The sequence below is a fragment of the Carassius gibelio genome, chromosome A11 (assembly GCF_023724105.1).
Source record: "Carassius gibelio isolate Cgi1373 ecotype wild population from Czech Republic chromosome A11, carGib1.2-hapl.c, whole genome shotgun sequence".
Taxonomy (NCBI): domain Eukaryota; kingdom Metazoa; phylum Chordata; class Actinopteri; order Cypriniformes; family Cyprinidae; genus Carassius; species Carassius gibelio.
Window position 1 is genome coordinate 20703232 of NC_068381.1, and position 14273 is coordinate 20717504.

The following is a 14273-nucleotide window of genomic DNA, read 5'->3' on the forward strand; positions in this document are numbered from 1 at the left end:
TCAGATCTCAACCCAATAGAGCATCTTTGGGATGTGGTGGAACGGGAGCTTCGTGCCCTGGATGTGCATCGCACAAATGTCCATTAACTGCAAGATGCTATCCTATCAATATGGACCAACATTTCTAAAGAATGCTTTCAGCACCTTGTTGAATCAATGCCACATAGAAGGCAGTTCTGAAGGCAAAAGGGGGTCAAACACAGTATTAGTATGGTGTTCCTAATAATCCTTTAGGTGAGTGTGTATTAGGCTCGCTCGCTCTCTTTCTCTCTCACTCTCTCATACTTTGCGCGTGTGAGAGAAAGTGACAGCGAGTCGTGCGCCTTCACACTAGAGCTCACGGTACATCAAGCACAGGTGCACTGCGCGTCCATTGAGAACTGCTTTGTTCTTTATCAACCAAAGCTGGTCACGGGAGTGATGCACTCACTATCTTTCTATTCACTTTTGCTGTTAAACCAGCGCAAATGAGGAGGAGACAGGCACTGCGGGCACGTGTGGTGTTTGTCAAGGCGCCTTTGGAAAGAAGTGAAAGTGACAGCTCGGCTAGAATCGATACTTAGAGAAATTAGTATTGATATTGTTCAGATATTTGAGTATCGATATTTTTGACCAGTACCTTCAACACTTCACATTATCACTGTATATTCTGTATACCATATTTTCTGCACTATAAGAGGCACGGGATTATAAGGCGCACCTTCAGTGAATGGCCTATTTTAGAACTGTTTTCATATATAGGGCATACCGGAATATAAGGTGTATAGAATAGAAGATATTGCTGTCAAACGTTTGACTGTGTTTGCGTTATGCATCCAATAGAAGGAGCTGTGCTAAAGGGAATGTCAACATTTTGACAGAGCGCCTTGATCCATATATAAGGATTATAAGGCGCACTGTCTTTTTTTGAGAAAATTAAAGGCTTTTAAGTGTGCCTTATAGTGCGGAAAATACGGTAGTTTAGAAGATGGTAATAAAATATAACAAGAGCAAATTAATATTGATAATGTTAGATAACTTTGATAGAAAGGTATGTAATGGATTACAATTAACCAAAAATTATTCAGACAGCTAGTAGTTTGACAGTATTTACTATCAATAACTATCAATACTTAATCGGGCAACCCTTAGCCTTAATGACTGCCTGTAGTCCTCCTAGGCATGCTGTCTTCCAGGTTCATGCAAACCTGAACTTCAATTTATTCCCCAGACTTGGTCTAAATAATCTTTGGTCCCAAATTTGTATCAGTTTTACTGATAGTCTAGAGTTTGAAAAATTGTGTGGTATAATTTGTCATAGTTTACTTTATTTTGCTATTCTCACTTACGTAAATGAACTATAGTGTCCTGCAGTCAGTGAAAAAAGTAAAAAAAAAAAAAAAAAAGATATATATTTGCAACAATATTACTCCATAATCATCAGGAAGAAGGAGGCGGGAACCGGCGCACAATCAAAACATAATTTTAATATTCAAAATAAACACAAAACAGCGCACCAGCCCCTCGCGGACGACTGGTGCGCGCAAATAAAAACCAAAACATAAAATAATGTCCCAGGCCTGGTCCTCTCTCGTCCTTCACGGTCGTCGCTCCAGTTTTATATCCTTCCATCTCCTACGTGGGACTCGATACTGGCGGTGGGGCGCAGGTGTAGCTCATCTCCAATCACTACACCTGGCCTCACTCCTCGTTCCCACACCTCTCGGCCCCGCCCCACTCGCCACAATATAAAAAAAAAAACATATCTGGTCTTTGAATAATTGTTGGTTTAACTGTATATCCTTATTTTCACACTAAATTATGCCCATTAACATATATTTTACAAGTTTTTGTTACTTTGTTCGTGTGTTTGCTCTATGGTTCATAATCTTAATTTAATAGCATTAGAGCTGGTCCATTGCAGCAACTTAGTACTGTAATGATGTGCTGTGCGTTCTAAGATTTCTATTCAAAAGCCACTCATATAATGCAGAAACACTCAAGCAAGCAAAACACGTGCAACGCATCCATGTGTTTTTATGGTCACTGTGATTTTGCTAAGTAAGACATGTTCCTTGATCAACATCATCTGATGATCCTCGATCAACATTAATGTTAAAAAATATAGACTTAACCCAATCCCTAAAGCTAAACCTAACCTTACCCATAATTTATTCCTAAAATCACTGGAAAATTAAAGCTGATTAACAAGGGTTTAGAAGCAACTAACTCCGATTGTAAGCCTAAAACGGATATTTTCTGAAAATCTCAATTCTGATTGGTTGAATGGAATGTTGTTCCAGGATCAACAAGGATGTTGATCCAGGAACATGTTGTACTTGGTGAAATCAAACTCGCCTTGTTTTTACTGGTGTAGAACGAGAGGGTCAGTAGTAACGTACTGCCTAGTGCATTTCACACAGGCTGCTAGATTCACTTTCTCCAGAAAGTCATGTATAACTAAGGTTGAAAGTAAATATTTTTTAGTGAATGCCGCTATAATTTTTTTTTACGATTTAGTTTTAATACAAATGTGTGTTCTAAGTGAGAAAACATCAAATATCAAACAACCGAAGTGTGTGAGCGTGCTCCCTCTCCCTCCCTCCCTCCCTTCTTACCATTAAGTAACTTGTGCATTGTTTTACTTTTTGACATCCGACGAACTACAAACTACAGACATTAAAATTAATGTTCAAATTAGTGTTTAAGCATGTAATGTGTTTTAAGCCTAATATTCATGTCTGAATTAATCTGTTATAATCTTAATCTATAAACTTAAAAAAAAAAGTTATGAATGTTCATGCTCATTTTAAAAATAGAAATGTCATAGGCTCCTACAGCCTTGTGAGCAGTTGATAATAGATGGACTGTTGATAAATGTCATCATTCGGTTATGTTATATTAATGTTTAATCAATCAAACAACCATCAATTAGCTTGGGTTTCTCTAATATATTAAACAGTTTATTGTTATACAGATTGAAAGCCTGAATAGTCTCTCTTCCTCTCTCTCTTTTTATGGGTATGTGTTTATGCGTGTGTGAGTGCGGAGGCTCAGCATTGTGTTAGCAATGCAGAAGGTTATGGGTTTGATTCCCAGGGAACACGTTAGGTAAGAAAAAAAAAAAAAAATGAATGCACAAGAAGTCGCCAAGTGTCTGCTAAAAGCATATATATATAAATGGTGCTTAAATTATAAATTTAGCATGCAATATTTTACTTGAAAATGGTAATGCTAGTAAACATTTGTTCGATCTCGGAGAGTCTAAAATAGATGTTGCTCAAGCATGGCATTAAAAATGTGCATATCATAATTTATTCAGAGAAAGAACTGAATACATACAGTATGGACATTAATCTTTATTTCAAGATGGTAAGTTAAGCTTTTCATTTCAGTATAGAGCAGTATACTAATAGAGGACATTGTGTACATAATTATTTTGAAATTAGTAAACAAATATATAACTGTCAAAAATTGATTTGAATATACAATGAATACAGAAAAATAGGTTTTATTTTGTTGGATCAGTTACTGGTGTTGGAAATGCACAGCAGACACACCCATCCACCTAAATATTTTAAATGTATCACTGCCCAAAAAGCCCATAAACATTAGAGATGACATCCAGAGTAAAAATTGATTTACTTACACATAACATAAACTAATCCCATTTTGACTGATTTGGGTGATCGGGTGATGACAGCAGATTCCTGGTGATTCAGCGGTGCTCTCTGCCGGTAGGGAATAGTAGGATGGCAGATCAAATACTTCTGGTGGCTTCACTGCCTGTTGGCAGTTTAGAACCCAATGAGTGATAGTCAAATATAGATCAGTTATTGCATGTGCATGAATGGTCATGTGACCTGCATTTTCAGGTTTGTAGTGTGGACTGAGAACGTTTCTGAAATGCAGTAAAAATTAATGTGTAGATAAAAATCATTTTCATTTTAAAATGAAAATACAGCAGCAACCATTTTTTTTTTTCATCAATTAGAGATATCATCCTGAAAAGCTTTCATCAGTCATTATCGGGATTTGATTTCTTATTTTTGCAATGGCTAATTTTATTTTCATTTGATGTTATTTCTACATCACATAAAATTCAGTTTTAGCAAATCAATGATTGTTGCTAGTTTTTTACAATGTTTCCATGGGTCCTTAAAAAGTCTTTTTAAGCTGTATTAAGGCCATAAAAAGTTTTAATGATACAAGTCTTGATTATGATTTCAAGAGATTGTAAATTTGTGGACAGAATGACTAGAATTGCTATACAGCTTTATTATTAAACTTCAGAGGGCATTGATTTCATTAAATAAACCTTGAGCACAACACTTTTTAAGAAAGATGCGTTCCATTCGATCGTAAGTAGATTGCGAATTTGACTTCACAGGCTATTCAGCCATCTTTAGAGCTGGCTATAGTTCCACACATAAACCAACTAGACAATAATTTTGTCTCTTGTTGCCAGGCACTCTCGTTTCCGTGGCTCTTATGTCATTCAAGGACTGAAGGCCATTGGGGAGAAAGATGTGATTTTTCACCAAGGACTTCACAATGTAAGTATCACTTTAAAACTTGAAAACTTTTTCAAATTATAATGTTCTTAAATTTTTTTTTTTTTTTTTTACCACAGTTTTATTAACATGTTTTTTTTTTTAATATCCTGAATCTGAAGTTTAAGAACTATTCTCATGATGTGGGTAAGCCCGTGAGGCGTGTACCTAAACGCAAACAGATGGCTCAAGACTCCGAGAACCAACGACGCTCAGCATTGAACGTACGGCTCTTCCTGCGTGAATTTTGTATCGACTTTTTGGAGAACTGCTATAATCGACTTATGTACCTTGTGAAGGTGAATAAGACCACATCTATATCACTGAAACTCAAATATATCTGTCTGGAAGAGTTTTCTCCATCATATACCTTGTTTTTTTGAGCAGGAGGGGTTGATCCGTGAACGGGCCCAGCAGCATGATGAGACATACTATCTGTGGGCTATAACATTCTTCATGGCCTTTAATCGTCATCAGAACTTCAGACCAGATGTGGTGTCTGAGACGATATCCACCCGTACCTTTCATTTCATTGAGAAGAACATCACCAACTACTATGAGATGATGCTCACTGACCGGAAAGATGCCACATCATGGTCTCGCAGGTTGGATTTGTAATTTATGTTGGTTAAAGCTTTTTCGGAGAACTGTCAACTCTTGTTGCTTACATTTAAAAAAGTGAACTGAACTGAGCAATAGGAAACTGTCATTTGCAATTTAAAAAGTACTTTAAAAAAAATGTTCTTCCTTTTTTTTTTTTTTTTTTTTTTACATAATTTCCGTGTAAGAAACTTAAGTCTTGTTGAACCATAAGAACCAAAATCTGCATATGACCATTTAAAAAAAGTAAATATAGCTTAGTGAAGCAAAGCCCACTTAATATTAATTGGTTATTTTCTGTCTCCAGGATGCACTTGGCTCTGAAGGCATATCAGGAACTGCTGCTGACAGTAAATGAAATGGATCACTCAAAGGATGTAAACATCAAACACAGTTCCAATGTCATAAAGAGTACGTTTTTTTTTCCCACTTTCTTATTTTTAACTTATCTCTCTCTGCTTATTTTAAAATAATAGATTTGATCATTGACAGTTAGAAATGTTTATTTTTCCTCTAAGTTTCATTTTAATATTAAGGTAGTACACCCATATTTCTGTTCCTCATCTGTCACTTGTTTGCTTTTGGTTGGTGCAGGTAATATCTTTTATCTGATGGAGTTCAGGGAGATTTTTCTGACTCTCCTACGTAAATATGATGAGCGAATGCAGCCTCGCTCATTTCTGAGAGATCTAGTGGAGTCCACACATCTGTTTTTGAAGATGCTGGAGAGGTTCTGCAAGGGTCGAAACAGTCTGGTAGTACAGGTGAGAACTGCGACTGATTTAGAAAAGAAGAAACAAAGTACATTGTGACATTTGCCAAGTATGTTAAACCCATCCAAGTGCATACAAACAGCAGTGAGCAGGGAAAACACACCATGAACACACACTCGGAGGTTTGGGCAGCCATCTTGCTCCAGTGACCGGGGAGGAATTGGGGGTTCTTTGTCCTGCTCAAGGAAGAGAGTGCTGTTCATTCACTTTCCTCACTGTTCTCCAGTACAACTCCTGCCTAGACTGAGACTCGAACCTACGACCTTCGGGTTACAAGTCTGACTCTCTAACCATTAGGCTACATATGAATGTACATAAAAATGTACATATATTGACATTTATGACAAAACGGCTCGCAAATTGCCCCGTCAGGTGCTCGTGACAGAAAGGCTGCATGTGAGGCTGACAAAGATTTGCTGTTTAATGTGTTTGAGATGTGCTGTTTTCCTTCATGCATAACTTACATTTCACAGATATATTCTCTATCTGTAAATGTTAAAAAGCCATGGAAAATTTAAATTTTGCTGTCAGAAGTGCATGAGCTTTTGCTTTGCTTTTCTCCACTAAACTCCACAGACTTCATTCAGAATGTGCGCCGCTGCACACATATGAAATAGGAGCGCAAGAATTTTATACCTACAAATAAGTGTATTTGTATGATAGCACTTAATGTAAAGTGTAATGTGGTATTAAAAATAGTTTAGTAACTTCAACTTCTGTTTTAAATAAATACATTGTTTTTTTTTGCACTTTATTTGTTTAATCCAAATACATGATACAGAGATATAGGCTACAGTATAATGCAAATCAACCCAAAAATACTGTGTCCTCAATGGAATATAAACAATTGCAAGAAAAAGCGCATATGAAACCGTATATTGGATCTGGACTTCAGTCTTAAAGGGGAAGTGGTCTAATATTTGTCCTATCTGTCATTCATATAAAGAACAGTGGTTGAAATTCTCCCACTGCTCTTGACTAAATCACTTTTGTAACTAGAGTAAGAAGAAAATAAATAATGATAGTGCTAATGATATGTGTTTAGGTAGGTAGATAGATAGATAGATAGATAGATAGATAGACATAGATAGATAGATAGATAGATAGATAGATAGATAGATAGATAGATATCTTACACAGGGAAGACTTCTTGTAGTTTTGTCCTAAAGCTTGTAATTAATTTCATCACTGACACAAACTTTATTGCCACTTAGTTTTTTTTTTCTTTTCTTGTTTTAGTTTAATATAGGGCTGTGCGATATGGACAAAAAAAACATATGACAACTTTTTGATCAATTTTGCGATTTCGATTTTGCAGTCATAAATGCATTCAGTATAAATTTGAAACCTATTTTCAAAAGAAAACCAATGAGAGCTTTATCAGAACAGACTTATGTCAAAATAATCACTAAGTTAAGATGTAAAACAAAATCTAGACATATGGCAAAAAATTATAATAAAAAATGAAATCCTGTATTCAGGGATGTGGTTTTGGCCATGCATTGGTCATAAAGCTCACTGTAGCGCTGCCTCAGGTGTTGTATGTTTTGCCCAATATATTTATTGGCCAAGGTTCACACGTACTCAGTCTGCAGTGCGTATACAGTAAGTTACGTGTTTGTGGTTCAGAAGCAGTAACGATAGCGCATTATTGTAACGCGAAAGCACATTAAAATAATGCACGAGCACGAATCTACCCGCTCGCATGCAGCTTTCCTTTGCTCTGTTAACAGATTTTCTTCCAATGGTTTGTGAATCATGAACAGTGATCTGCCTGCTACAGTATTTTTCTCTGTGCATCTGTTTTCAGCGTTTCTGGCCCGTGTTAACAGGCATTAACAGACTTCATATTTTCACATAAATTACATTTGTGGAAGTCCAGAACGTAGAGTTGCAATAAGGCAAAAAACGGCCGGTTGTCGATCGCATAAAGGCCAAAGTATTTTCGTCATTAAGAGTGCTTGCGCGAGACTGAAAAGAACGCTGATTGTGCAGTGTATCCGGGCCTTAAGTTCAGTCATCCAACATACACGTGAGTGACCACTCGCTCTAACCAAAAGAAGGAGGAGGGGTCAGGGTTACTCTCTACACTGCACTCAGTCTGAGGGATTTCTACTATTTCAGTCTTTGAGGAGACATGTATAGGGAGCATGTCAATGGGAACAGTTCATGCACAGAGCTCACTTCTAACGACATGATGATCTAAATCAGGTGTGTTATTATTGTTACATTATAACAATACCACGATAATACTGATAACTGTAATAATATTGGTCACTATAATTGTGATAAGAAATTTTCATAACGTTACATCCCTAATTGAGAGACTGTGCAGAGGAACTAATTTATGTCTTCACAGACATTTTCAATATCACGCTTAGTCAGGCTGTTGTTCCAACATGCTTCAAAGTTACCACCATCATTCCAATCCTGAAGAAGCCGTCTCCATCCTGCTTTAATGACTACCATCCAGTTGCACTTACCTTTATTCTCATGAAGTTCTTTGAATGGCTAGTCATGCACCACATCATGTCTGTCCCCCTCCCTGGACCCGTTCCAGTTTGCCTATCGATCCAACCTCTCAACTGATGATGCCATCAGTCTTCCCTCCACTCAGCACTCGCTCATCTGGACAAATAAAAGACTCGTACATCAGAATGCGGTTCATCGACTTCAATTCAGTATTTAACACAATCATCCCTCAACAGCTCATTTACAAACTGGTCCAGCTGGTGCTCAACAATTCGCTGTGCGGCTGTTGGACTTTCTGATCAGAAGACCTCAGGCAGTACGGGTTGGCAGCAACACATCCAGCACCATCACACTGAACACTGGGGCCTCACAAGGATGTGTGTCAGCCATATATCTTAAAACTGCATATTCATTTGCTGAAGGAATTAATGAATTAATTGTCCAGCGTACACAGCACCATACACAGCGTTTCCTTTAGATTGGCAGGTTTCAGCGCAGGAAAATCTTTTATATATCGCTGTCTGGCCAAATACAAAAGAGACAGCGATATATAAAAGATGTTAATTAGAAATACAGCAATGATTCCTATTTCAAAGAGAGCATGCAGATGAGAAGTTAATGAGCTTGCTTGGTGGGGGAAAAATAAACCATACACAACACCGCCGCATTGCAACCGGTTTAGTCTGTCTAGTGTCTACACAGGACATTTGAACTCTGTGTCAATACCTCATAGACTGGACGGGGGATTTATCATGTCGTGTCATGCTGCATCCAGTGTAGAATCACTGATTACCGAATTTTCTGGACTATAAGTCACTTTTTTCATAGTTTGGCTGGTCCTGCGACTTATAGTTAGGTGCAACGTATTTATCAAAATTAATTTGACATGAACCAAGTGAAAACATTATCGTCTACAGTCGCAAGAGGGCTCTCTATGCTGCTCAGTTCTCCTGTAGCCTCTCCCTGAAAACATAGAGCGCCCTCTCGCGGTTGTAGATGGTAATGTTTTCTTATTGGTTCTTGGTTCTAAATAAATCCGACTTATAGTCCAGTGTGACTTATATATGTTTTTTTCCTCATCATGACGTATTTTTGGACTGATGCGACTTGTACTTAGGTGCGACTTAGTCCAAAAAATAAGGTATAATGAATATTTTGTCGTACTGCGTCGCTCGCATATGTTAGACAGGGTGTATTTAACTTCCTTATTTAGGCTACTGTCTTGTTTAACTGTATTATTTATTTGATATTTTAGTCTTTTGGAGGTGGCGTTCACTGACGGAAGTGCTGAAATAAACACAGGCTGATTTCAGAGACATGTGTTTAAACATATATATATATGTTTACATGCATGCACCCTTTAAGTCAGCTTTAATCACCTTTTTGGTAGTTCCATGACTTAACTGTCCATAACACCATGGTTCGATATGAAATATGCACAAAGGAAGCGCGCACCAGCGCCTTTGAGCACAGGATCGTTTCCACGCTCGCTTAACTTGCACCTAGCGCTAAAGTGAAGTGTTCTCAGTCATTCTGTGACTGAATAAATTCACTTTGTTTTGTCTTACTCATTTAAGATTTTAGTTTTGTTTTGTTTGACATATTTGTTCCACAAAGAAGTGTGCTTCATTTTGGCCAAGTAATAATAAAAGGAAACCTTTCATTTCAAATTTGTATTGAATATAATTTTGTAAAAAAATAAAACAAAAAAACTGTGAAATCAGTATAATGAACATAGGAATAGTATAGATAGGAGGCATGGGTGCAAATATGGAGGAAATGCCAGTTGGTTTAACCCAATTGTGATCATAATTAGTCCCAATTAGCTTGATGTTGAGAAAGGTAAAAAATAGTTTTGATGTCATTTTAGCTGTGAATAGCTAAGGTTAATGATCCAATACAAAGCCATTTGGTTTTTATGAGAGGGTGAAGGCAGATTAGTAGAAAAATTCCTGCAACAACCATAGTACTTGAGTGAATTGTTAAAAAACAACAACAATAGATGCTTACATATCTCTCTATCTGTTATTTATTTATTGTTTTGGTAGTAGTGTTGAAATTTGAAATTTTACTTTCAAGGATCGTACAAATAAATTTGTTTTTGTGATGTATAGAAAAAAAGAGTGAAAAGAAGGAAACGTAACCAGAAGACCCTTCACACAGAACCCACAGCTGAAGACCTGGAACAGACATGGCAGATAGTGTCTCAAGAACTCAGAGCATCTGGCTTTCAGGTAAGTGATAGAAAATCAGTAACAGAAAGAAACAGAATGAGATTTAAAGTTTTAGTTAAGTAAAATCAAACATACACACACACACACACACACAATCAGAATCTTTCAGGCCTGTGGGTGTGGGAAGCTGATTATCCTCTCCAGTACCAATTATCCCAAAACACCCTATAAATGTATTATACATTAAAAGACTGCTGATTCTTGTGCCCCCTTCAATTACTTACTCTTTATCTGCATATGCGGTGAGCAAGGCTGGGGAGTAACGAAATATATGTAACGGCGTAATGTATTTTAAAAACAAAATATGAGTGACCGTATTTCATTATAATAACATTTGAAATAAGGGGTAATCAGCTTACAGTTACATCTGAAAAGTATTTTACATTACCAGTGATTACTTTTAATTTTGATGTCGTACATTAATATTAAAGTAAACAGTTTGGGGATTTTAAGCAATACAGATTCTGCGTTGAAACAAAAAAAACTGCGTGCAGCTATCTTGTTTATTTAGTAACTCGTAAACGTGCATATATGCTCATCACGAAACAAAAAAATCTCCTAGAGGTCACACTTTGCATTCAGTTAACACATCCATATGAATCGTGCATGAAATAAAGGTTTATAAAGTCAAACGATAGCTTTGTGCTTTACAGATTAACTTGAAGTCTTTATTCATTCAAAATTTTCAATAAATAGATCATATTTGCTCAGTAATGCAAGTTCATGATCCGATTCATGAATAGATGAATCTTTTGATTCAATCTTTTAAAATAATATATATATTTTTTTTAACGAAGCAAGTGTGGAAACCAGTGGTTCACAAACTGGATAGATCTTAGGTGCAGGGCTTACAAAATCGCTATCCCAACGTCCCGGGGCTATTGTGTTTTCCAGTCGGGGTCCAAAATTTATATCCGCCCTGACCAACAGGCTATCTTGAACACTGATGTAAAATTCCTAACTCGATTTGCGTTGTTCACTCACCTGAAGTGGTGAAAATGATGGTAGTTGATCGTTTGCCGATTCAAGGATTTTGTGCGCATTAGGAGGTTGAGCGCACTAATTCAAAGCATGCGCTTAGAGCAGCGTTTCAGACAGTGTGCTTTAAACAGAACTGATTCCTCTTTCACGTATCCTTGCTTCTGAATGAACACATAGACACAAAATTATTTCAAAGTAATTGTCTCTTGCAAGTGAACGTATACAGTGGAGAAAGAAATTTCCTGTGCATTATTATACTGGATCCGTGCACTCGATCTTAAAGGGGCAGTAGCCTTTAAATACCAGGCATTCCATTAGTGGCACCTGCTGTCACAGAGTGACATTTGAGTCTCATTCACAAAGGTAAAATCGGACCAATTTTTTTTAAATTATACAATCCAAATAACATGTATTTAGTGTCTATTTTGGATCATAATTCAAATGGTTTCTTCTGATTTAAAATAGAGAAGATACAAATTTTGTTTAAATTTGGATATTTCTTTTAGTTGTATGATTATTATTTTATTTTATTTATTTTTTAGGATTTGTTTTAAAATAACAATACCATAATATATATATATATATATATATATATATATATATATATATATATATATATATATATAGTAAGAAAATTGTATGGTGTAATCTGTATTGCGAATGTTTTTGCATCGATAAGTTTATTGAATCTTTACATCACTACCAGGGATTTTGAAGTATTGCGAGCCCTGAGGTATGTTTCTCAAAAGCATCATTAATTATGACATTGCTTGCGACCATATGAAACGAGGCCTGTCAGTTTCTTTTGTGCCAATCGCTTCTCCATAGGTAGGATTATCTTATATATTACTTAAAGTTTGGTCCATTCATTAAACAAATCTGTTGTATAACTTAGACAACTGTGACAGTTGTTTTGGCTACTTTTAGTATGTGTTTGGTTTGTCTGGGTTGGTTTTGAAGCTTGGAATGCAGCATGAAACGGGACAGAATCCCATTGATTATATTCAAATTGAATTTATATTAATTGGAAGATTTAAATTACATTAATTTTTTTTGTTGTTCATAGAAATTCTGTGGAAAATTTATTAAAAATAAAATGCAAAGAAAACAAAAATCTTATAGCTAGTAGATATTGGAAAACTTAAAAACAAGACATCAAGTTAATATGTTCCTTTGTGTTACAAAGCTTAAGTATTTCAAAGTAGGGCTGGACGATTAATTGAAAAGTAATCAAAACCGAAATTCAGAACCTCTAACAGACATGATTTTCCCATGTCGGTTATTTAGTTTTTTTAATCTTGTTAATACTTCCCCCTGAAAAGCATACTACCGTGTGTGTAGCCACATGACTCTGCCCAGTCCAGTCAGTGGCATAAAAGCAAAACACTGAGGTGAATGCTGGTTCAACAAGCAACTAGATGCAGCGCTGCTATGATGTTCATTCAAAATATCGAGAATGTGGAGAAGATCTTGTTTACGTCAAAACTGAAACCAAGCCATTCACACAGAACACATTTCACGCATTTTCTAGAGAGGGATGTCTTCTATTACCCTTGCACTTGCGTCTCACACAATAGAGCCGCATGTTTAGAAAGCCATGTAAAATGAAGGTGGGTTCAGTTTTTTTCAAAAACATATCTTGAGACTATGGGTTTTCCCCATCCTACTTAAATCTTGTGTTTATTGGCTTTCACCCCTTTGAATTAAACTATGAATGCACACATGGTGCTGTTTTGTTTATAGTTCTTCAAGCTACTTAATTATAATTGGTTTATAAACATTATTTTAAATATTATGCACTTTTTTCAGAGTCATATTTTCTTATGCTTTAAATAAACGTTAGTAATATTAGTAATATTTTGCCCAATGTGCTCTCTTGTGGCGTAAGAAGCCAAAAGCTTTTCTTCACCCTAACTAAAATTATGCATTTTAGATAATATTTAATTGCAAATTTGAAATTAGTTTTTCAGCCATTTTGACAGCCCTATTTCGCGCAGCTGCATTTAGGGATGGGCATTTTGGGAAATTTCTCATTTCGATCATCGATAGGTTTCAAAAACGATTAATCGATTAATCGGGGGTGGGGCTTAATGTGGGGGGTGGGGCATGGCCATAATGTATATAATGAAAACATCTGAAGATTGTTATGAAAATGAAAAAATAAAAAAATAAAAATCTGACATGAAAATCTGTCTATGAAAACATGAACACATGATTAGTACAGGTTAGATTATGATTATGATGAAGCAATGTTATTAATAAAGGAGCACGAAATATCTGCCTGAGGTGAAGAGTATACCAATAAACGGAAGCTAATTCTGTGACACATTCATAAATCAGATAACTGAGATACATATCAGACGTAACATTACAACTTGTATCAGCCCAATAGGATGCTAAGTAATGCGTTAGACAGAGAGAGAGAGAGAGAGAGCGCGCTAGCTCCCGCTGATGCGTTTTCATGACAGCGCGGTGAAAGATGGGCAAGGACGGATTTTACTATAGATTCCTATAAAGTTCTCATTATAAATGTATGGCAGTTTTGTGCTATATTTTCATCTACGTTATTAAGTGTAATAGTTGTAATAAAGCTGTATTTTTAAGTTAAGTTTTATTTTCCATAAACCACCTGCGCGTTTTCGAAGACATACAGTATTGTTCAAAATAATAGCAGTACAATG

At 36.2% G+C, this 14273-nt stretch overlaps 1 protein-coding gene across 1 annotated transcript in view; it reads left to right on the top strand.

Annotated features, from left to right (window-relative positions):
• timeless (timeless circadian clock) overlaps positions 1-14273 on the top strand; it is a gene marked incomplete at its 5' end in the record, with an annotated part of 68951 nt that overhangs the window by 21342 nt on the left and 33336 nt on the right. The window contains 6 exon segments of the mRNA XM_052610364.1: positions 4448-4535; positions 4655-4831; positions 4920-5137; positions 5440-5543; positions 5727-5896; positions 10492-10611. Coding sequence (XP_052466324.1) covers positions 4448-4535; positions 4655-4831; positions 4920-5137; positions 5440-5543; positions 5727-5896; positions 10492-10611 — 877 coding nt within the window.